This window comes from Rhipicephalus microplus, chromosome X, assembly GCF_043290135.1.
Source record: "Rhipicephalus microplus isolate Deutch F79 chromosome X, USDA_Rmic, whole genome shotgun sequence".
NCBI lineage: Eukaryota > Metazoa > Arthropoda > Arachnida > Ixodida > Ixodidae > Rhipicephalus > Rhipicephalus microplus.
In genome coordinates, this window is record NC_134710.1 from 429,082,882 (window position 1) to 429,106,651 (window position 23,770).

General features: G+C 45.9%; 1 protein-coding gene across 1 annotated transcript in view; it reads left to right on the forward strand.

Moving 5' to 3' along the window:
• LOC119160925 (bone morphogenetic protein 2) overlaps positions 1 to 23,770 on the forward strand; it is a 450,804-nt gene that overhangs the window by 379,263 nt on the left and 47,771 nt on the right. Inside the window, exon 5 of the mRNA XM_037413203.2 lies at positions 1,877 to 2,044. Within this exon, the coding sequence (XP_037269100.2) occupies positions 1,877 to 2,044 (168 nt within the window). The remainder of the gene's footprint in view (positions 1 to 1,876; positions 2,045 to 23,770) is intronic.

Sequence of the window (23,770 nt, forward strand, 5' to 3'; positions counted from 1 at the left end):
TCGTGCGCCCGTAAGTCCGTACATCTGTCTTTCAGACCGTGCGTCCACCCTCCATCTATCCATCCTTGATACTAGTCCACGACTTCAATGGCTGTTTTCCAGTTCTTAGTATCGTAGACCGTCTGTGCTGACAGCTTACAAGACAGCCTCAAGCCCATTCTGTCCGAGAAATGGAGAACATCTGGACGGCGTCTACGCGACGAGGTGCTACCTAGCGTCGAGAAGAAAAAGCTAAGATAGACAAACGCAACTGTTGCATTTTCAGGCTTATTTCTTGTTTAAATATAAGAATAAACGTTACATTGGGCGTCTGAAATGCGTATACTTGTGTGAAGACAACATCTATAGTGAGATCTGATCTATCCGAGTGATTTGCTGAGCCGCCATCTTGTTTGGACGGCAAAGTACATGCATAGTTTTTGTCTACGATGCCATCTTCTTGGAGCTAGCTATTTTCCGGCTACGTAAAACTTTGAATGGGACTTAATATGGCCGCCGTTCATTTAGCTGTCTATTTAGCCGTCTTCGGTGAGTATGGGAACACACCTAATGTATGCATTATGGACCTTAGGATAGAGCTTGATTCGCGGCGTCTCTCATAATCATATGGTGGTTTTGGGACGTTAAACCCCACATATCAATCAAGAGCTTGATTCGCTCACTCGTCATCAATCGCTTCGTGAAGATGCTGTTACTTTTTCTTTTCCTGTTGATACTGAAGTTGTGAGCAACCGTATCTTGACCACGGTTGCTCCCCCCCCCCCCCCCAAAAAAAAAAGCTGCATGTTAGAGCACTTTCCGCCAGCTCACCACTCCTTTGGAAAATGAAATCTGCTTGGCACACTCGATATCAGAAAAAAAAACACAGCGTCCGGTGTCGCAATCTTGCAACTTCGGCAACCGGTCACTTGTGCCAGCATTTTTCCGTTGAGTGTGCACATCTAATTGCGAGAACGACAAGTTAAACGGGTACATCGATGTATGCTCGTATCACCATTGGTGATTGCGGCCGTTCACTTCGTCGTAAGGGTGCTCGTCTTGCGCATTTCGCATTGGTTAACTACAAGCAGCTAGCACACTATAGCGAAACGGAGATGTACGTGCAGCTTCCTGTAGTACTTTTTCACTTGGGGCTCTTGTTACCGTTTTAAATGTCAACAGTGCCCCCAAGTACAAAACAAAGTGACCCAGTACATAGATAAGCGTTCCTTTGTCTTTTTGTTCTGCGTACCGCATTTAACACCGTTTGCATTTTTAGAATATGACTTGTGCTGTAATGGCGTTTCTTTGTGTTTTTTAATATAAAAACTTCTCTTTCATAGTGGCAGCATTGCTTTAACTTGATCTATATCTGCGTATAACTACGAACGTACAAAATAGCCGGCAACCTAGGCCTCTTGGCTGACGAGCAAGCTGATGTATCAGGCAGGATGCTGTGTTAAAAAATCACAGCATATCCCCTGAGTGAATGATGATGAGTTGACTGAAGCGGGAAGTCCGTCCGTCCGTCCATCCATCCATCTGTCTGTCTGTCTGTCTGTCTGTCTGTCTGTCTGTCTGTCTGTCTGTCTGTCTGTCTGTCTGTCTGTCTGTCTGTCTGTCTGTCTGTCTTTCCGTCCATCCATCCGTACGTCTACAGAACATTTCAAATACCACCATCTGGCGTCATTTTGTCATATATTCATCACATTCAAGTACCTCCACTCAGCGGACATAAGTACTAAACTAGAGGTGACTACTACGACTACAAACATGGGACGCGCAGCCCTCATCGTAAGAAGCTCCGCCCCTAAAAATGAATGATAAACACGTAGCGTACTTTTCTTATCGTAGCATCGACGCTGCAGCAAATGACCTTCGTACCGGGCTTGCGCAGGTATACTGATGACGATCCGAACGGCACACGGCCGACGGTTGGAGGACGGTGTGCTTCGCTTCGCCAAGAGACACCAAGGCCACGTGAACAAGCAACCCATCCTGGTGGTGTTCAGCGATGACGGTAGGCCCAGCAGGGAGACGCTGTACCCGACTGGGGCCAACGGTGGTGAGTACTACTCCCGCCTCTTGCGTCTGCAGGCTTGTAAACGAGTACATAGTCAATACGCTATATATACACGGGCGAGTGAGACAGGCCTATATTTTTCTCGTCTGTGTCTTGTGTTGCGCATCCAGTATTATTCCACACCAACTCGCCCAAGTGTCAGTACTTTAGTAGTCACGCAATCCTACATAGCCCCACCCGCCCCATTGAGCTGAAACCACGGCGGGTTTTCAACGACAGGCAACTTCATCTCACAACACGTCCAAGCGTGGAAAGTCTTTGTTCACAGTCTTGTCTTCATTCTCTTCCGTCCGTCATTTATCAGTTGAATTCGAGTAACGCTCGCCGCTATGATGTGCATGTTCAGTACCATATTCGAGGGCGATAACAACTAGAAACTCTCCTCTTGTGTACCGGCTGCTTCGTGAATGCGGCGCAGAAAAACAGAAGAAATTCATCACAAGTTATAGTTGGAAAGATAGAGTTTTCTCGCGTGCGATTTTGTCACCGCTTCGGAGTTCCCGTTCGCTCAAGTATAGACACCAAGAGAATGTTTTTGAGAAAGTGAAAACAAAGCAGAAATAACTCAAAATGTTTAGCAGTTAATGAATTCACAAAATCTTTCGAATGTAAGTGTTGCTTGTCGATTGCCTTCCTTACGCTGTGCATGCGGCTGGAAGAAGCCCCCTTATGTTTATTATGCTCACCATATAAATATACAAGCTATTCTTATGTGTGGCATATAATTAGCGAATGTGGCTGGCTGCCGACAAAGAGGACCTATGAAGGAGAAGCTTAATGAATTATTACGGTGCGGTAGGCGCAGCGTGAGGATTGAGTGGAATGATCTTTTTGTAACCATTCGCGAATGAGCACTTTTACGATGAATGCGGGCAAAGATCTTGCCAGGCTCTCAAAATTATAGCGGTACGTTTACTGCGGAAACACAGACACACCTCAAACGAAAAGACGATGCACACATTTGTGATGTGTTTGTGTTTGCGCGGTAAAAGTACCTCTATGATTATGAACCAACTAAGCCCAAAAGAAGTTTTTCGGAAAATTATATTGGTGTGTTCTTTTTTTTTCCTTGTTTGGCAACTAGGTGTGCTCCGATTTCTCTGCTCTGATTTCAAGCAGGCCAGCTCGTACTGGACGGCTTTAAGATGTACCTTCAAGGAAGGGACCTACGATCGCTTACTTCGTGGTAAGGAGGAAGGAGGAAGCCACAAAATGGGAGAAGGCAGGGAGGTTAACCAGAAAGACATCCGGTTGGCTACCCTACACTGGGGGATTAGGGAAGGGGACAAGAAAGACGAGAAAGAGAGAAGAGAGGGAAAAGAAAAAAAGGGTGGGGGAGAGACTGACAGTAATTTCACTGCAGCGTGTAGAACTCTACCGCAAGTCAGAGGCGTTCACACAAGCCTGTCTTTCTCAGGAAACACAGCAGCGCTTTCACTGCCTTGTGGGCTGTCGAGGCATGTGGACGTTGCTGTAATAGCACCTGCACAGAAATAGGCCGATCATTGAGGCGCCGCATTGCGTTGGCAAGTACTTGTCTATCTGAGGCAAATCGAGGACAATGGCACAGAAGGTGTTCGATATTTTCGTCGGTGCCACAAACATCGCACGCCGCACTGTCAGTAATTCCGATTAACGTGGTATAAGCTTTCGTGAAAGCAACTCCCAGCCAAAGGCGATGGAGAAGCGAAGCTGCACCTCGATGTAATCCGGGTGGAGGCCAGAGCTGTAGTGAAGGGTCGAGCTTGTGCAGTCGTGTACGTCGTATGCTTGGTGTGTTCCACTCAGTCAGTGTGAGACTGCGGGCCAGTTGACGAATCTGCCTCGCCGCATCCGCTCTTGAAAGCGGAATCGGAACGCTGTTCGATTCTTTATGTGACGTGCGAGCAGCATGACCTGCAGAATCATTGCCGCCTATACCACAATGCCCAGGTAACCACTGAAAGACGATGTCATGGGCTTTTTGTATTAAAAGGTGGTGGAGTTTCACGGTTTGGTAGGTCAACTGGTCGTTGCATCCGCGTCGGAGAACTGATATCAGGCACTGTAACGCTGGTTTTGAGTCAGAAAACACAGCCCATTTACCTGGTCTTTCTTCTGAATTGATGAGTTCCAGTGCATTGCGCAGAGCCTCGAGTTCTGCTGTCGTTGACGTTGTCACACGTGAAGTCTTAAAACACCGAGTAACCCCTTGTGATGGTATAACCACTGCTCCACCTGAACTAGACGGCGTAGTAGAGCCATCCGTGTAAATGTGCACGTGGTTACTGTAGTTTTGTTCCAGTAGGAATAGACTCAGTTGTTTCAGGGCATGTGTCGGTAAGTCCGATTTTCTCCTCATTCCTGGAACATAATTATTTGTAAAAGTTGAATAAAGGCGCGTTTCGGTCCTCCCATTATGGGAGCACGACTCATTACCTTAAAAAATCACTGCTGCAAGATTGCCCACCCTTTTCTGTCGTCGGATACCATCACGCGCTTTTCTAGTTGCTATCGTTGAACATCCTGCTGGTAAAAGCCGACTTGCTCACCGGGTTTTACGTCTTGAAGAGTATTCCTATTTGGTAGTCTTCAAGCCTGGCGTCGTGCACAAGTATGCCGACTTCTTGTCAGGTTACGTGGTAGATGAGCTCAACAAGACCGCTAGCGATTACATTTTAGTGTCTGTGTGTGCCTTTGAGTAATAACGCAGGTGAACAGTACCGTGACGTATCGCTGCGGGCACATATTGGTCGTCTGAAGGAATCGTCAACTCTCATTCTTTTGTTCGCCAGTTCATAATCCCGGATGGCGTTCCATATATACAATCATAACTTCCACCCTGTTGGTTTCTTATAATTCCCACACCACTACGTTCAGCTGTCCTCTTCGAATTTCATGATGCAGAACACCTGTAGATGTATCACACACGTACGACAGCTTCTACCATCGCTTCTATTGGCAATCTCGTTTGAGCAGCGCGACGATACGTTTCTACCCGAAATTCCTGTTAGCTCTGAAAACACCTCAGGTGCTTCCTACTGGCTATCTCCAGCCACTACACGTTCCCGCTACACGTATTGACAGTTTGCAGCTCCATACGTGCTTTTGTGCTTCAATTATTTACAAACACTAGAAGCAAGTTTTCCAGACAGCTAACTTCAGTTTTCAACTCGATGCCCTTCTATCACTATAGCGATACTAGATGCAACTGTCTCTCACATGCCTTTGGGCAGTTTTCTTTCTAGCTTTCACGCACAGTGCAAGGTTGCATAAAAGCAAAAAAATGTTCTAGTGGGGTACGGGATAAACAAAAATAGCAATAGTATATCTCGCCAAAGTTGAAAAAAAAAAGCCGAAGCCGAAGCCGCCACGAGAACGAGCCCCGGAGCGGGGCACCGCTTCTAACTCTCGCGATCTCCGTGCTCGCTATACGCGGACGCGAAGAAGCCAGCCCTAATTGAGTTTGTCCATCCGACCTCTCCTTTGGCTCGGAGCGGAGAAGGTGCCGCGAGCAAACCTTTGTTGCGGCTTATTTACTGCTCCGTGCGCCACACAGGCCACGGCCTCCCCCGCTGGCTCGCAACTGCCTCGATCACTTGCCTCACTATTGCTTGCTCGTGCTCAGAGCATGGTCCCATGACACGCGCTTTATTAACGCGTGCGCGAGTATGTTGTCTTCACCCCTGAACGACTCACTATACAGCGCTACGCCGTCTGCCGCAGACAGGAAAAGTTGATTGCCTGGAAGTAACCCGGTCTCCTTCGCTACTCGGCCTTGTTACTTTCACGCCGGTGCTGCTTTCTCTCTTGGCCGTTATGATTAGCGCGCCTTTTTTTGGTCTTTGTCCTTTCATTCTTGTCGTCTGGCTAGCGGCGTGCATTACAACGCCGCGATATACTAGACGAAATAAATTGAGGTTCTGCGTTCTGCATCCCATTAACTATACTAACAACACCTCTACTTTTATGACTAGCTTTCTTTATATAGTGGCCGAAATTCCGTTGAAATTGTGGATAGTTCTCACTTCTCATCGAACGTTGTTTTAACCCCAATTGTACGAATTTTCTTCCTCAGCTACCAGAAACCATGCATCTCTTCCAAATATAGTTTGGGAGAGCTACATGATGGTATGTTATGAATTTAACTCTCATGTACTGAAGTAGAGTAACTTATTAGGCTAGGTGGTGTTGATCCGCCTTGTTCTATAGTGCGTGTCTAAAAAGAAGGAGTAATGTAGAAGAGTCCAGACGAAAATGAGTGCCGGGTTTTGTATTTTGTTGTGTTAATACGAAAGTGTTTTGTGACGGGGTCTACCACTGCTGCGTGACGTATTTTCATCACGAATATGACGTTTAAACTATTCACAATTACTTTGCCAAGAAAAAACAAATTGGCAGATACAGTGGTACAGTGGGAATCTATGATATGCAAAGCACGAAGGACGAAGGTTGATACGTCACTTTAAAATCAGCGCAACGTTACGACGCGGATGTAAATTATGCCATACATCACTTCCATGCCATAATGAATATGTTGGACGTGTCATTTACCTTCGTCGTCCATTCACGTCACGTCATACCAAGTTTAATATAGGGAAAGATAGCGAAACAGCCGCGAGTGCATCATGAGCGTGGTATGTTGCCATGCTCTTACATGACACGCATGACATGATTATCATGTTTAAACCAATCATATACCTTCGTCCTCCATTGCCGTTCCGTAATAATAAATTTGGTATATGTGAAGCTAGTGAAACGGCCACGAGCGCATCATGAGTGTGGAATGTTGTCATGTTCTTACATGACACACATGACATGATTATTATGTTGGCACCAGTCATATAGCTTCGTCCTCCATTGATGTCCCGTAATACCGAATTTTGTATATGTGAAGAACCCGTTTAAAATGCTGCTCAAGCCGCCTTCGCCGCCGTACATTGTTCTGCAAAAATGTATCTTGTGATTTCGAAGGGGCTGTTAGCGCTAATCACGGAATCATGGAATTTATTCATGCGTGAATGTGGCGCGTAATTGTGAGTACTAGTGGGATCACTGGCATTTAAAAGAGTTACTCTGGCAATCATTTGGAGCAGCGAAGGGCGCTTCTGCTGCCCTTTCCCCCTCCAAGAAAAACCTTGTTCGCCAGTTGTTCTTTCGCCATCCCCACTCCTCAATTTTACGAATTTCCTGAATTTCAAGGTAGCCAGCTTGACAGAGCCACATTTGTTTCCACACAGAGCCTGTAAGAAGATTCTGCCGGGAAGGCAAATTCTAAAGTGGACTTCAATGTTTCATGAGGGTGGTAATTCAGGAAAATACTTTCATTGAAATACCAGTGCTCATGTTAACTGCACGATTTAGGCAAGTTGGATGGTTTGTACATATAGTTCGTTCAATGTAAGCCTTCTTATTTTTACCTCTCTAAATTTGGTTTTTTATAAGTAAAACTTTTCTCGTAACCTGATGAAAATGTGGATTTTAGGGCTCCAAGAGTAGCATTTTGCTGCTCCAGAAATTGCTCCAAATTCTATTTTGGATGTTGCACCCCTGGAATATTATTAAGGTTAGAGTCTTTTTGTGCTCGCGTCCTGGACTAATTTTTAATTATGGAGGACGAAATAGAGGCAATTATCAGCATAGGTTCACATATGTAACAAACCTGTCAATATCGTAGTTTTTGTTTCGTAATGCATATTATTCACCACTAACTTCAAGTGTACCCAATACGGAATCATATTGTTATGTGGGGTTTCACGTCGGAAAAGCATATATGCATATGAAAGACGCCGTATAGTGGGCGCTCCGGAAATTTAGACCGCCTGGTGTTCTTTACCCTGCACTGACATTGGACAGTATACGGCCCCTGGTGTTCTTTAACCTGCACTGACATCGTATAGTACAGGGCGTCTACCATTTGACTTCTATCGAAATGCGACCGCCACGGCCGGAATCGAACCCGCGACCTTTGGGTCAGCAGTCGAGCACCTTAGCCCCTGATCAACCGAGGCGGACTTCCACGCATATGCTATACCACTTCATGAAGCAGCGTCTTGAAGATACACCAAGATAAAATAATTGAAAGAATGATTGATCGATATGTACTGTTTCACGCCCTAAAACCACCATGTGATGGTGAGAGAGCCGCAGTGGAGGGCTCCGGAAATTTCGGCCACCTGGGGTTCTTTACCATGCGCCCAAATCTGAGCACACGGGCATTCAGCATTTTCACCTCCATCGAAAATACAGCCGGCGCAGCCGGGATTCCATACCGCGACCTGCGGGTCAGGAGACGAGTACCTTAGCCACTAGACCGCCACAGCGGGCAAAATAAATAAAAGAGGCAAATATCTCACATTCACATCAGACGCAAAAGTAAAGCAACATTATGGCGTTCATCGATTTGCAGTCGGTTCGAGCCTGTGTGGCTTGTATATACCAAACAGGCATTCGCGAGTTACCTGAAACTTTATCTGGACCGATTTTTTTGAAGAAGCCTTAAGAATTGTAAGTGTGAAGGAGAGACGAGTGAGCCAACGAAAGACTCAATGGGTAGCTCGCACGTGACGCAACTGACGCAGCTCCATATCGTGCTGGGGTTTCTGCATGGCTGCTTTAGGATGACGTCAGCACAAACTATTCGCATATTCCTGCACGACAGCTAGAATGACGTCAGCGCGAACTATTCACATATTATGACAGAATTTGCCACAGCTTGCCTTTACGATATAGCATGTTTCTATATTCCAGACTGTACTGTTCCTGAGGAAACCCGATGTTGCAAAAATAATTTACATGCCGCCGTTCAGTATTTCTGCGACGCTATGAGCTTATGTATGCGTGTCGCCGAGGCGACCGAAACACGGCTGCATGTCCCCCCCCCCCCGCTGTATTGACAAATTCAGATTGTCATAATCCTCAACAAAAGTGTGACCGATGGTGACACACGTGGCCGTTCACCTAATAAAGTGGCGCTTTATAAATTTATAAATAATCAAGCACGTAGCGTGTTTTCATGTGAACGGAAAGCCCTCTCCGTTCGTGCGCTGTGCAAACACGCTCAAGAGCAGCCCGAAAATTGCTTCAGCTGACAGAACCGTCTGGCTATAACTCTTCGCTCGATTAATTAACCCACTCGATCGTGCTCCCACTCACAGAGACGGTGGAATGTTTACATTTTTCTCCTGTCGTCTAGCTCCACTTTCATCGCCTTTCAACTCTCTTTTTACCGTTTCGATTTTTTTTTATTTTCGTGTTTACCCACCGGTAGATTATTTTCGTCGTCTAGTTTTCGTCATATCTCGTTACACATTATTTGAACATGCGAACTTCGGATGATGTGGGTCCCGATACGCTGTATTATTTTTTTTCACGGGCGTGCCCTGACGAAAGATGGGGGCGCGAGTGCTTTTTACAAAGCCTGATCTGCGTTCTCTTCGAATAGTTCCGTGAAAGAAGCGCCAGCTGTCGGGAGGGTAAGTGCAAAATGTCGGGTGCAGGGTCTGCATCCACTTCTTTTATATGCGATCCCACAGCGAACGATGCTCACACAAAAAGCCCATTGCACCACTCATTTCGTGTTCTGTGTTTAACGTGCTTAAAGTTTGTCGCTTCTATTTTCTCTGTTTAAAACGGTGCTGTCATATAAACAGATACGTAATTTGAGCAACTGCAGCTCCCCGAACGGCCCAGAAGTGTGCAAGTTCAGATATTTTACTCGACGGCACGCACACGCCGTCACATTGTGTTTGAATTCAGGAAGCTTTGTGTTCGAGCAGATTTTGCTGTCGGTTAAAATTATCTCTTACCAACAATTCCAAAGTAAGACTTTCTGTTAACTCTGCATGCCCCTGGGTGGTAAAGGTATACTTGAAGGCGAACTGCAACGAAATTGTGTACACCTCAAAAATGCCGATTTCTAGGTAGTCTAGCTGGAGACAATGCTGTAGCCTGCCAAATTTCATCATCGAAATGCAAGTAGTTACCTCATAAAAACACTCACAGACAACGCAATTTTCGATACCGGAATTAGAAAAAACGACGTCATTACAACTGACCGAAAGTGAGGTAGCCAGCAGCTCGGCAGACCGACCGATGCAGGGGAATCGTCTGCGCTGCGTTCCGAAGTAAGCGCTCCGCGGCCACGCCCCAGAGTTTTCTCTTTAAGTAATAACGAAAAAAAAACAATGCGAACAGACACCGTGAAGAATACATCGTCGCAAAAGCTAGTTAAAGCGCGTAACTAAATAACAGCTGTCCGCTTCGCGCCTGCCGTCTTGTCCAGCTGTGTTGGTGAAGTCGCTGGTTCGCAATAAACGATGCCAATCACTTACGCTTCGAATATTTTCGCTTCGTTCATTGACTACGAATGGTAAGACTGTGTTGTTTTCAATAATGATGCTCACTTTGCCACACTTCCATGTAAGCATGACCAAAGGCATCCCTGCATTTTCGTAAACACTTGTCTGAATGCACCAAAAAAAATTACATTGAACATGAAGTATTACAATCCGTTTTCTTGTGATACGTTTATGGGCTTAAATTGCTTTCAATTGAGCACCATAACACCTTCTCTGCTTTAACTACTCGCAACTAGAAGGGAGCCGATCAGCTTTTGAGCGTTGATAATACGATCATAAATGGCGCAGCTAGTCTAGCATTTCGTGGGGCGTCGTTTTATGTTTTGAAGACGATAGTCTTTCTTGGGACCTTCGACAGAAAAATTTTTGTCTGTCTGTCTGTCTGTCTGTCTAGTTTGTCTGTACATTTTTGTGTTGGTCCGCCCTAAACGATACCTCAAAGGACACCAAACGGCCGACCCCATCCGCAGCGCCCACCAATATTGCTCAAGTATAAGCGTTAATACTTGTTGATTGTCAACTAAAAAGCAATAATTGCACATATCTGAGACACCATAACAACACGTGGACGTTTTGTGTGTGTGTGCGCCTTTATATTAGAAAAGGCACACACAAGTAACTCTAAGGAATGTAGCGTTTATCACGCTGCGCTGACAGTGCAACGCGATGCTCAAAAAGGTGTTTCCAACGCTTTGCTAAGACGACTCGGTGGTTGCACCTACCCGTCACCTTGCGTTCTACACCTTATTACATCCGAGACAGGCACGCATCTTTCTCCGCGGGCGCGCACGCCTTCGTTTTCGAAGATAACTGCCAGATGGCGCTCGTGTATAACGTGCCTCGTGTATAACGTGCCGTGAAGGAAACGGAGACTGACATGTGGAAAATGGGCATGATTAAGAAGTCAGCACTAGAGATCTATCGAACTTTTAAGCAGGAAGTTGCCAAGGAAAGGATCTATGATAATACTGGGGGTAGTTCTCTACTGTTTGAGGCAAGGACGGGAGTACTGCGAACCAAGACATATCGGGCCAAATACGAAGGGGTAGACACAGTATGCAGTGCGTGTGGAGAGGAAGAAGAAACTGCCGAACACTTGATAATGTTCTGTAAAGGGCTTCACCCTATAGTTCAGGATGATGGCACAGAGTTTTTCAAAGCACTGGGGTTTAGGGACCGGGAGGGCAAAATAGACTTTAAGCAAGTAGACTTAACTAGAAGGAGGTTATCTGATTGGTGGCTAAAGTCAAGGCACGAGTGAAAATTGAACTCTTCACTGCAAAGTACGAATCCTCAAACTCACTTTTTAAGGAAAAATAAATAAATATAGTTTTGGGTTCAGTAGGTATTACGGCTTGGTGGCGCTAGCCACCGCCCGATCTAAAGGGTACAGCCATATCCATCCATCCATCCATCCTCGATGCGCTCGTTTGCCTCCTCTGCACGCTCGAGGCACTCTAACGCAGCGCCTCCAGAATACCATTCACCAATTTTTCTTGCGCAGAACAGCAAATAAACGTTTTCTTCACTCTCTCCAGACGCAAGACTATCATCTTTCGACGACATTTGCAGTGTAACATGTAGATTCGGGGCCAATTTTTTTTTTTTTGGAGTAGCACTGCGCTGCAAGTTAGCGAACGTAACGAGCTAACGCAAGCAGTTTGCACTGTACTAAAGCTGTCTAATACGAATACATGTCGTCGCCGGTGCTTCTCCAAACTCCGGCCAGTGCTTCCCGCTGTTGTGTTGGCGGCGGCTGAATGTTGTATATAGGCACTGCAACGGGATATAACATTCTTTTCAGTTCCAAAAGTATTTGGGTGGAGATACACCGGTTGTGTTTATATTCGCCATCTTCAACGTGCGCCACGTAATGCACCATGCTCTTCGACACATCCCATTCCTGTCGCCTCACTCCGATAAGCCACAGCTTTTTCAGCTTCATGTTTCTCGAAAAAGCGTGAAAGCTGGTTCCCAGCCGTAACACATGTTCCAGCAGCCTACGGCCCCGCATTTCACACTAGAAAAGAGTTCGGTCATCTAGATTATCCACTCGTAAAGGCGCATTACTCAGAAAAGGAAAGGATGAGACTGGGCGAGGAGAGGTGAGCTGTAATTGACGTAATTTCTGTTTTTGCCCAATTTGCCCTGGCACACCGCTAGAGCTCTGCGTCGTCTGCTGTGTGACAATTAGAGCCTGATTTTAAATGAAATACGTCATAGCAAGCTTTTTACTCTCATTATAATTGTTTACCTAACATATAAGCCTAGCGTACCCGTAGTGCCGCGACCTCTATGTGACAGTACGGGCGTCATGCCCAGAGCTCACCCATGTATTACTGCGTTGAGCGGAAGAGTGAAGGGACTCGGATGGAAGAAAGAAAAAAGAGGGAGAGAGGTGGGGGAAGGATACAAGTCATTAAAACGAGGCTGACTGCCCAGACACGTATAAAGGCACACTGAGAGGTGTGAGAACGGGGTTGTCAGGGTCTGCAGAGAACGAAAACGACGAAAAGAACAACGGGCCTGCAGAGAGAGTGCGCGAGGGAGAGTGGAGGGGGTGGTCACGCAAAGAGTGCAGCACCCTCTCTTTCCTGTCTGTCGTATGTACATACAAGCGCCGATGACGTCAAGCCCAGCGCAGCCGTTACCCTTCGTTCGTCTTCTGCTGCGAATTATACGCCGCGAAAATTGAGAAGGTGTCGTGACCCAGGCACAAATTAATGACCCAAGGAGTGAGCAGTGGGCGCGCGCGCGTACGCTGCTGGAGCGCGAGCATGAGGTGGCGTAATGTAAACGGCTCCTTTGAGTGGGACAACATTAGGCAGCAAAGATAAATACTGCTTCTCGGGTGATGTATAATGCATGTGTCCAGTTTCGGCGGGTGGCGAGCAGTGTTGTCAGTCGGTGAGGGCAAGCCATACGTTCAACTCCCGGTGCCAAAATTTTTTTGCGCCTTGTCTTTTTTTTCTGTTAGTGTGTTTTAAGGCGCTGTGTGGCCACATTATATTGAGCAAAAAGGCAGAATGGGTTATAAGGAACTAATTTACAATAAGGTTGGCACTCAATATATGACATCTTTCTCGCTCCCTTTCTTCATTATTTTTCCGTCTTTGTGTCATGGTTCATCACGGGAAAATGAGAGCCAAGACGAGCCCCAGTGTATAGCTGTGCAGCGCGTTTCGCGGATGACTTTCATTAGTTGTCATATTACTGGGCATGCAGATCACAGTAAGAGTAACTTAATGAGGTCACCTATTGCTGACTGTAGATGCCTAAATGAAATCCGCATGGCTGCGTATAGACGTGTCTTTGGTTGACTAAGACACCTTTCGATTCCTTTAGGCTTCTGGCTTCTTCCTAATCCTCCAGCCGTTAATGGTTGCAGTAATTCAATAAACTTAACTTAGCTGAGGGAGTTCGTCAATTCAGCTTTATTCAGAAGCACTGGGCGCACGATCCTTGCCACAAATACGTTAACACCATGCTACTAATGACTCCATGTCACAAGTACGCTGAATCACATAAATGAAGCAAAGGAGGGACTGTGGCGTGGGTGTGCAGTCACTGCTGAGCCTTACTTCACGAGAGTCATGCAAGTGGTACTTCGCTTGTTCCTGCTAACCATACTCCCTTTCATATGAAGAATTCCATTGAGAGAACAGGAGTAGAGGGACATGGCACTGAGCACAGAGCAACTCGACCTGGCATTGGAATGAAGCATGCTCCCGGAGAGCAGGTGAGAGGGTGGCGAATGCGTAGACCATGTGGTCGCAACATTTCAAATTCCAGTATTCTCTGTGAGCCAGCAGCAAAATACGCGTTAAATGGGCCAGTTACATGTTTTTCATTACCCTAATACATAATATGTTTGTTCTACGGCGCATTCGGCAGACGTCTAGGTGTGTCATCGTCGCCACCCTTTATAAAACAGCTATATCAATTTGTACATGGTTGCTACAATTGCCACCGCATTCACCCGCTGAAGGAAAATTCGGACACTGTGACGTTTAGAGGTGATGTGACTCTCGTTGACTGCGCGTACTCTGCTTTTCAAGCGGGAGCACTGCAAGCTGCTCCTGGCTGCTCTCGGCGAAAAAAAAAAGCGTTCTCACTCTGCCAACGGATAACAGTGCTCTTACTCTTGTTCCACCACTGAAACACGCAGGGTTAGAAGAGGGCACTTCCAGTGTGCTTTGGGTGCGTCTGTTTCCCAAATGGAATTCGCCATTATTGCCACCTAAAATTCTGTACCCTATTCATGCCTGCCACACCTAACGCATATAGGTTGCGCAGTGAAACCGACTTGTCGTAATCAACGCAGTGCTGGTGAGTATTTTTTACTTGGATTTCGGGAAGCGAATTCAGATACCTTTAAATTAGTCACTTCTCATTCAAATTCATAAGCCACCTTCGCTATTTATATGTTCAGCTTCATGATTTATTCAAATTACTCTTGCGAAGAATAATGGCGAAAAAATTATTGTAAGATTCTGGCACCATTTACAGTGGACAGCTGTTGTCCCTTATGAAGAAAAAGAGAAGACGACGCTATCGTAAAACTACATCCTCTTTAAAAACAGTTATGGTAACACATTGTAAGTCTAGAAAAATAGAAATTGAAAATTCCGCAAACATACACTGTCCCGCAACAAGCGCCCAAACAATGAGGAACTCGTACTGGTGGAGCACAAACAGAGGATAGGTTTTCAAGTGAAGGAACACTGCAGTCAGTGGTGTTGGCAAGCCTAACATCAGTGAAGGCCCGTGGAAAAGAACTGTTTACAATAAAAAGCTTTTGAGAATGTTGTGAACATGTTGTGCTCACTGGGTTCGTGCAAAGAATGCTCGTATGTAGACTAGGCAGCTCTTGCCAAAAATCTGTGATCGCTTAGCGATTGCAGCTCTCACAGTTCGGTAAACAACGTTATTTGGAGATCGCTCATACAGTCCACGATCTGGGCAGTTGTGATCGTCCTGAACGAAAATAAAACGATTCAGGAGTGTGTTCTTTCAGGAATGTCACATCAAACTCATCTAAGATATTTCGTCAGCGAAAGCCTCATTGCTTTCCTTTTCACTGGATGGTACTGATCACCCACGCATACACTCCCAAAGCCCGCACCTGAAATCGCTCACCTTTGCCTTCGAGAACGGAGGCGTTGTACGCTTTCTGAGGCTCACGAGGTTTCGCTATGCCCACGGATTCAGCCCACCGAGGTCAACCAGGCGACCTTGTCTTGTGAAGACGGCCTCATATGACGTCACATCATATCACGTCAACGTGATGTCGCAATTTTGGCTTATCTATGACGTCATTACAGAATCAGAATCTTTTTTTCATCAGTTTGTGTTGGCGTCGCCTCCGAAGGCCGCTGTTTATTTTTGATGAGGGGTCTAAGGCCTCATATTGACGCATTTTTAGTCAGCCGCTTTCACAAACACTGAGATCGCCATCACGATTTCTCAGCGTCTGTTCTCAGAGGCCCCTCCGTGTTCGTAACGCGCCCACCCCTACAACGTCGTGCCACCACACGGGAATCGTGTCAACTTTCTCAATTACCCGGTAGCCCGAGTGACAAATCGGTATCGGAGTTCACAACGTGATGTCATTTAATGCAAAACAAAAGCCAAACTGAAGCAATAAACAAAACCACAGGTGTGTTAGTAGTGTCAAGTATAAAAACTACGCATATTCTCAGGATTCTTATGACAATCCAATCCGCAGTGCCAGAGTTACCTTTAATAAATGTTGTAAGAAGCTCTATGACTTCAGTGTTATTTATGTTTACGCTTCTTGAGTCATTTGAGGTACGCTCGTGCCTACGTTATCACCCAGATGAGGTGGACGTGAAAGCCGATTCGTAATAAGGAAGTAGCATTGAGACAATTTTTTTATATGTCAAACCATACTTTATGATTTTGTAAAAGCTCGTTCCCCTTCTTTTAAGCCGTTACCGTTTGTTCCACTGAGAACCTTTTCGCAAGCAACCTTAATGTAACAAACAAAACAACAATTTCTTGTCACCCTGAATTATAAAATATTACTACTAATCTATAGGGTATGGCTAAAATTTTCCTGCAGAACGACAAATGAAACTAAGGAATTATCGCCTTTACGTCCGTCATGAGAAAGGTTTATTGTAAGCTACCAACGACAACTGAACAATAAAGCTGGAATTTCTCGTGGGATAGTTTAAAACTCGAGCGAAAATGAAACTTTTTCACGAAAGGCAGCTCTTTTGTGTCAAACTTGTGCAAACATTAAAAAAAGTATTTATCGACTTTTATAGCCACAAGTGCTACGAAACTTCAGTACAATGTAGCTGCGTGAAGAAAGATATGAAAACTTGCAGACAACACGACGAGCTGAACACGTAAGAGACTGTAATAAAGTTGTGAAAAGAAAGAAAACAGCGCTATATTAAAAGCTATATTATTAAGAATCGCAATGTTTGAACTGTCAAGATTACATCAGCTCTGTAAACACATTTTTTTTCTCTTTGGTAATGTGTGTTTGACCTAACGTTTACTGTCAGAAGTAGGTGGCGTTCCCGCCTTGCGTGGCATGGTTTCGGGATTTCGCGTTGTGCCTATAGCGCAGACCGAAATAGTGTCGCACAGTGGACATGGTGAAAGCGTCTCTTACTGTGACTCGCTTACGTGCTCAAGCGCACCGGAAGCGGAATATGCCAGGAACGCACGATAGCGGGCAAAGTCTTTGCGCTTACCACGTGTGCGCCAAGAAGCGCCAAGTTAGTATAGAAGCACGACCTTTGCGCACTGTGGAACACGAGGCAGGCAGACATGCACTCGCATTCACACAAGCATGCATACGAGCACACATCTGAACACAGCAACAACGTTCTCGCGTCTAGTTATTTTGCTGGTCGTTCGAAGAAAAAAGACGTGAATCCATCCGAAAATACTCTTCGTGAGAGCAGCTTCATGCGTAATGGCTTGTACGAGGCAGTTGTCATATATCCTTTTTTTTAATTTCTTGACAGGACCCTTTCCATTCGTCCAATAGTTTTCTACTTGGAATGGCGCACTTTACGGTCGCGTTGCACTTACCACCAGTACCGCCACGCAGTGAGAAAATGAATTTAACCGTGGAAGGTGCCTTTCATGATGTAAGCAAAGTCGCACTTACGAGACCACATCGTCGTTGTTGGGCTTTCGTTTTACGGATGCCGAAATTTTGTTCTTTTACCTGCTTCTTGGTCAACGCTTGCGGTGTGTGGTATCTAGACGAGCCCATGGCGCCCTCGATATCCAGCTGTAAATGTACGGAGGTCCTAAAAGCAGTTGAGAGCCAAAAATAGAGCGGCACGATGATGACGGGGAGGAAAAAAAAAAGAACGAAGCCCATGGTTTCGTTGTTCGTGATGCTCTTTGCGGGAAGCTGAAACACTGCAGTCATAATTTTAAACAAAGGGGAAAAAAACTCAGCGCTCGTAGATAGACTCTGAAACGGTGCCACGTGGCGTGATACCCCGCCTGGTACTTCTCGTTGTAATGGACTGTATACACTGACAACGGCGAGTACACCGCACAGCAACCGGCCGGAGCCGCGGAAGGAAAAAAATTCCTACATCCCGCTTTAATCTCTTGAGCTTCCCTGTTTTTTTCTACTATTTTTGATCGGGATTTAATTCCTCGTTATTTCAAGCTCACTGTTCCTTCCTGTTTTTTCACTCGCTTGTCTTGGGCGTTCAGAGGGGCGAGCGCGCATCGTTTCTCACTGTTACCGGCCGTAGTGGTTGGTTGTAAACGCTCTCGCAGATGGCTGAGCTGAAATGTTCCTCCATCACTTCAACTTTGTCTTCGCCTTTTATCGCTTTCTTCCGGGGGTGATGTCTCGAGTTCCATTTAACGAAACACTAGCTAGTTGTTTCCAAGAGTTGTGGCTAGCCTCCTGCGATGTTCCCGTTTAGTGAAGAAGGGCCAGACGCTCCTTCTTTGTTTATTCCTGGTCGTATTCCACGTTGGTTTTCAAAGCGGCACTCTATAGTTAGGGAGGAGTTTAGCGAGGGCTTCGGGACATCGTGGCTGTATACTTCAAATCCTTGCTGTCATTTGTTTCGCTGTCCTAGGCAAGTTGAATTGCACGATAGTTATCATTTCTAGAAATAAATCGCGCATTGATGACAGAGAAGCATTCTGTATACTGATAGGCTAGTTTGTCAGCCATGGTACAGATGAAGTAGCGTACAAAATACACATCGACACGCGCATGAAGAAGATGGAAACAGCAGAGCTTGGGTTTTCGTCTTTTTATGTGTGTGAATGCGTCCGTTGTGCGCAGGTTCACCAATTTATCTGAGTTATGGCAATACCTAGTAGTTTTTCTTTTTTTTTTCTATGCACTCATGACAACACAGTCCTGTAGCTGGGGTGGGGGGAGCTAAAAGCCCAGCCCTAGCGCCCCTCACAGAAATTCTGATGGTATAAGGTGTTTTACCGAGGAAAAATAATGAAATAGGTATTTTTCAAGGCTTTCAACATCTAAGAGTGTCCCCCCCCCCCGCCCCCCCCAAAAAAAAAAGTTAAGGCTATGGGTCTGGGCCTACGGAACTCGAAGGTGCGCTATAAAAAAAAAGCAAGCTTGCAAGGAGGCTTCCAGCCGAAGTGCTGCCAGTAACACAGCACATAGCGGCTCTGGTACACATAATAAAGAAAGACATAGCCAAAGGCATCTTCCAATTTGAGCTTATATACATATACGCAAACGTATAAAAATGGTCTGAACACTCATATCAGTAGCAGGATATCAATTCGCAGTCGTTCTCTGCACGAACAACGAACGCGAAGGTAAGTTTCGGATGGATTGAATCTGCGTCGCTCCTCAATACAAGCGCAATACGTGTCGGTGGGGCATGTACTCGTTGAACTGATTTCCTGCTGAGCCTGGAAAGGGTCGGGAATGCGAAACCGTCCTTGAGATGATGAAATTCACAGTAAGCAAGCTTGCTAGCGCAAGCATTGACCGATTTGCGGCTATGAACACGCAGCTCAATATCCCCGGCGTCACTTGTGCCGCTACGCGCCATCGTTTTTGCATGGCCTCCGTGAATCACCCATGAATCACGGAGGCAGTGCTAAACCAGGCGAGGTGCAGAGGCCTTGCAATGCCTCTGATTCTGGGACTGTAGTCTAAAACCACGTTAGGTTAAGCCTTCGGAGAAGGCACGGGGTAGGATGAATACATCGACTGATCAAAAAGAATATTCACCCGACACGGTGATCTAGTTACTAAGACACTCGGCTGCTGCCCCGCAGGTCGCGGAATCGAATCCAGGCCGCACTTTTGATGGAGGCAAAATGCTTTAAGACCCATGTGCTTAGATTTAGGTGCACGTTAAAGAACCCCAGGTGGTCGAAATTACCGGATCCCTTCACTACGGCATCTCACATAATAATGTGGTGGTTTTGGGATGTTAAACCCCAAGAATTATTATATTAAAAAAAAGGCTGCTTTCGCTTTGGGTTGTCTTGGGTGAATGCATAAGAGATCCTGTGCGTGTGTGTGTTTTTTTTTCTCAAAAAATAGCCGCCATGGTAATTGGTGCTTTCCCTCTGTTATCGCCGCTTGCGCGGTGTTTGCATGTCATGAATGGAACTTGTGCTACCTGCATGACATTGAATACTCGATAGGAATGTGGCAACTACCAGATTTTCAAGAATGAAAGGGCTGGAAAACCAGATCAAGATTAATTTTGCTTGGCAGAAAGGCACCGGAAATGCTCGTTTTTTTTTTCTTGGAGTGCACAAACAGTTGTGCTTTGGTCATGGAGCGTAGCCAACAAGGCAATCAGATGACCTTTGAAACGTGGTAAGGAGAAAACCATGCTTGGTGGCAATGATGCTAGTTTAGTCGGATCCCTAATAGAACTCTTTAAACAAGACCTAAGGTGCATTTTGAAAACTGCTTCTCTTTTCGCATAAGCTTGCGGAGGAAAAAATAAACTTTAGCGTTACACTTTTCATTATTGTGGCAACAACAAAACCAACGCCACAACACAATGCCATTACGGCAAAGGCCGTGTAACCGCGCACAGCGACATCGTATGCGGCCGTAACATTTTTACTGGCGCTGACTGTCTTGCAGCGATGGCTGGCCCTTGGCGACACTCTTAATCCAACGAAATCTTTCTCGCATGGCGAGCGGAAACTAATTCGTGCATTTTCCGTGAACGAAAGTATATCGGGCTCCTTGCTTCCATTATATCGCAAAATCTTACAAAATTGAGCGGTCCTTTGATAGGATGCCTGTTATAATATTTTTTTTCTCATTCGTACATAATTCAGTAGTGACATCAGCGTGCAGTAGACAACACAAAGTGTCAACGATCTGCCTGAACAACTAGCTATTGCCACTGTTTCCGACTATGCTACTACCTTTCATCCGACACGTATACTTTCAGCTATCGTATCTGGGAACAAGCGGTCCACAAGCTAAAGGCCGGGTCCAACCAAGATAAATGATGTTCATCTTGACCGCGATGTATATGTGCGTTTCTTCTGCGTACAGCTCAGGTAGCGTGCGGCATATTGTTAGTTGCTTGCTGTGGGGCAAGAACATGCGGCCAGCTGGGGCGGGATCAGTAGATCCTAAAATATTGTAGCTTGGCGCGCTCGGGTGGCACAGAAATAAATTAAGCGATTTTTGTTTTCTTTTCCTGTGTGTGTGTTTTGCATAAGGGTGCCATTTCATTGTGTTCGATAATACCACGCAAACCAGTGAATGTTGAAGATTGACCAATCCGATCTTGATGAGCCTGTGGCAATAAGCGCAAGTGAAGAGGCTGCCTGGCAGCTGTAGCTGCAGGAAAGGTCAAAGACACGACGGGTTGGACCACTGGTTAACCGACTAGGAGGGAGCAAAGGAAGAGCCAACAGAATGAAGGAACCGGAGAAACCAATAAGGCATCGCGGGCTGCCTTTTTTTTCGGGCTGAACGTGCCAAAAGGATGATTGGGATGTGATACACAGCTCTTTTGCCTTTTTCTCTCCTGGGTCAATATAGAGAAAGCAAGAAAAAATGATTTAGAACGTGCAGTACATAGAAATTGAATTGATTAAGAACATCGTGGTGGAAAAAAAAAACCTGCAGAGGAATTGCGAGTGCTGCGCAAGCATTGCTAACGCTGGCAAAGAGTTGTGTATAGTGGTGCCCTGCCACGGATCAATTGCGTCGCGTCTCGTACTCGCAGAGCGGCGGGAAAAAGTCTGCAGCCGCGCGTGCGATTCTGCCGTGGTCGTCCACGTGGGAGTAGATGAAACGAGCCCGGTTGTGTCATGATCGCGGCGGCGGTTGTTTTCAGTGCCATTCACGTCCGCGCCTGGATTTGAAAGAGTGCGTGATGGTCCCCGATGGAGGCCTTCTATATCTAACTGGCTTTCGGACGCTGCTCGCTTTGACGAGAGCACTCACGCTTTTCGGCCGAGGCTATCAAGCGGCGGAGAGGAAACGCACTATGGAAAGGATATCTGTGCAGAAACGCCGTTCCCACGCTGCAGCGAGTATCCCGTACGTGTCTCTGTCGGCAGTGTAGGCTGTAGAGCGACATACCCGCTAACTTGAGCTTTTTTGCGGTTTTGATATAAGCATCGGGGCGCCGGCTCTCTGGGAGGCTTTGATATATGGAAAAGGCTTGCCTGGAAGGAAAGTGGGCATAAAAACGTTTCAGGGAGGATACGGAGAAAGTACTACGTGTGGTGCTCCCAAGTTGTCTATCGAAGAGTGGGACTCCAAGCTAGCCTGATGTTACAGGGCTATATGGGTGCGTTCGTGCAATAGTAATGAAGTGAACAAACAAACATAAAGTAATTGATAGCTCACAATGCTTAGAGACTGTATGGAATCACTGTCACGCAGTTCATTTTTAACGGCAGCTGATTACAATGCGTATTTAATGCATAGTACCAGTGAAATTTTCTTGTGAGGACGAGAACTCTACAGTATACTACAGTATGCAAGCTAGCGTAAAAGCATGCAAAATTGAATGGTGGCCGTGTTAGATCATGATCTCTGACTAGGATCTACACCTCTAAGCGTACACAGCAGATCTGGGCAATTTTTCGAAAATAATTTCTGTGATTAGGCTGGCACGTTACCTTTTCGCCCGCATTCTTTATGTTCCTGCGTGTACTGCAGCAAGTCGGCCCAGATTGCGTCTGCTCCTGGAAAAGGCACCGTTTTAAAAATGCAGTTTTATCAGCTAGGAACTGCATTTCAAATAAAACAGCTCCGCCGCGGTGGTCTAGTGGCTAAGGTACTCGGCTGCTGACCCGCAGGTCGTGGGATCAAATTCCGGCTGCGGCGGCTGTATTTCTGATGGAGGCAGAAATGTTGTAGGCCCGTGTGCTCAGATTTTGGTGCACGGTAAAGAATCCCAGATGGTCGAAATTTTCGGAACCCTACCCTACGGCGTCTCTCATAAAAATATAGTGGTTTATGGACGTGAAACTCCACATATCAATTATTTCAGATAAAATAATCTAAGCTCAATGTGAAATCTCTCGCGTGCAGTAAACCGATGCTGCTATATATTTTCATAAATCACGCTTTGTTGATAAGGCTGTGGTATAGATGCTATCACCATATTAAACCAAAGATACGATCAGTGAATGAAATTTGCTTGAACACTTATGAATACACGGAACTAAATTGGTTAAGGTTGGCTGTTTGTTTCGCTCGCTCAATGCGGTTAAGTTTGCGTGCTTTATAAAGCAACACACACCTAAGGCCAGGCCCTGAGACGCCTTTTTGAGCGTGTTATGTGCATTTTCGCAATCGCAAAACATCACTAAAATGAGTACCCAACTGCATTGATATTCGCGGATCTGAAATAGCTGATCCATAATTTCACTGGAGTGTACTCCTGCGATTTGTCACAACTTACCAAAATGATCACCGCTTTTTTGTTCTCCTCAAACTCTCAGATTTGTCCGACCTACGCGATTGTCCGATAGATCAGTGGCTACGGCGCTCTGCCAGAGACCCGATGGTTGCAGGTTTGATCAGGGCCGTGTTCTTTCGGCGGAGACGAAATGGTCGAGGTCCGTGTGCTGTGGGATGTCAGGTTAAAGAACACCAGATGGTCAACATTTCTGGAGTTTTCCTGGAGCTACGGCGTCCTCACTTTCCTTTTGGGACGCCAATTCCCAGATGTTATTATTATCTCTGCCCACGCGACTCAGCCTAGTTTACTGTTGATATACTCGCAAAATCCAAAGTTACCATTTTCGCATTTGCGACACCTCGTGAAAACAAGATATATAGGAACTGAATCTAAGCGCTAAAGGAGTTGCAGAGCACGCGGGAAATCGTGAGACACTAGAGTGAAGTGAAATCATAGCAATA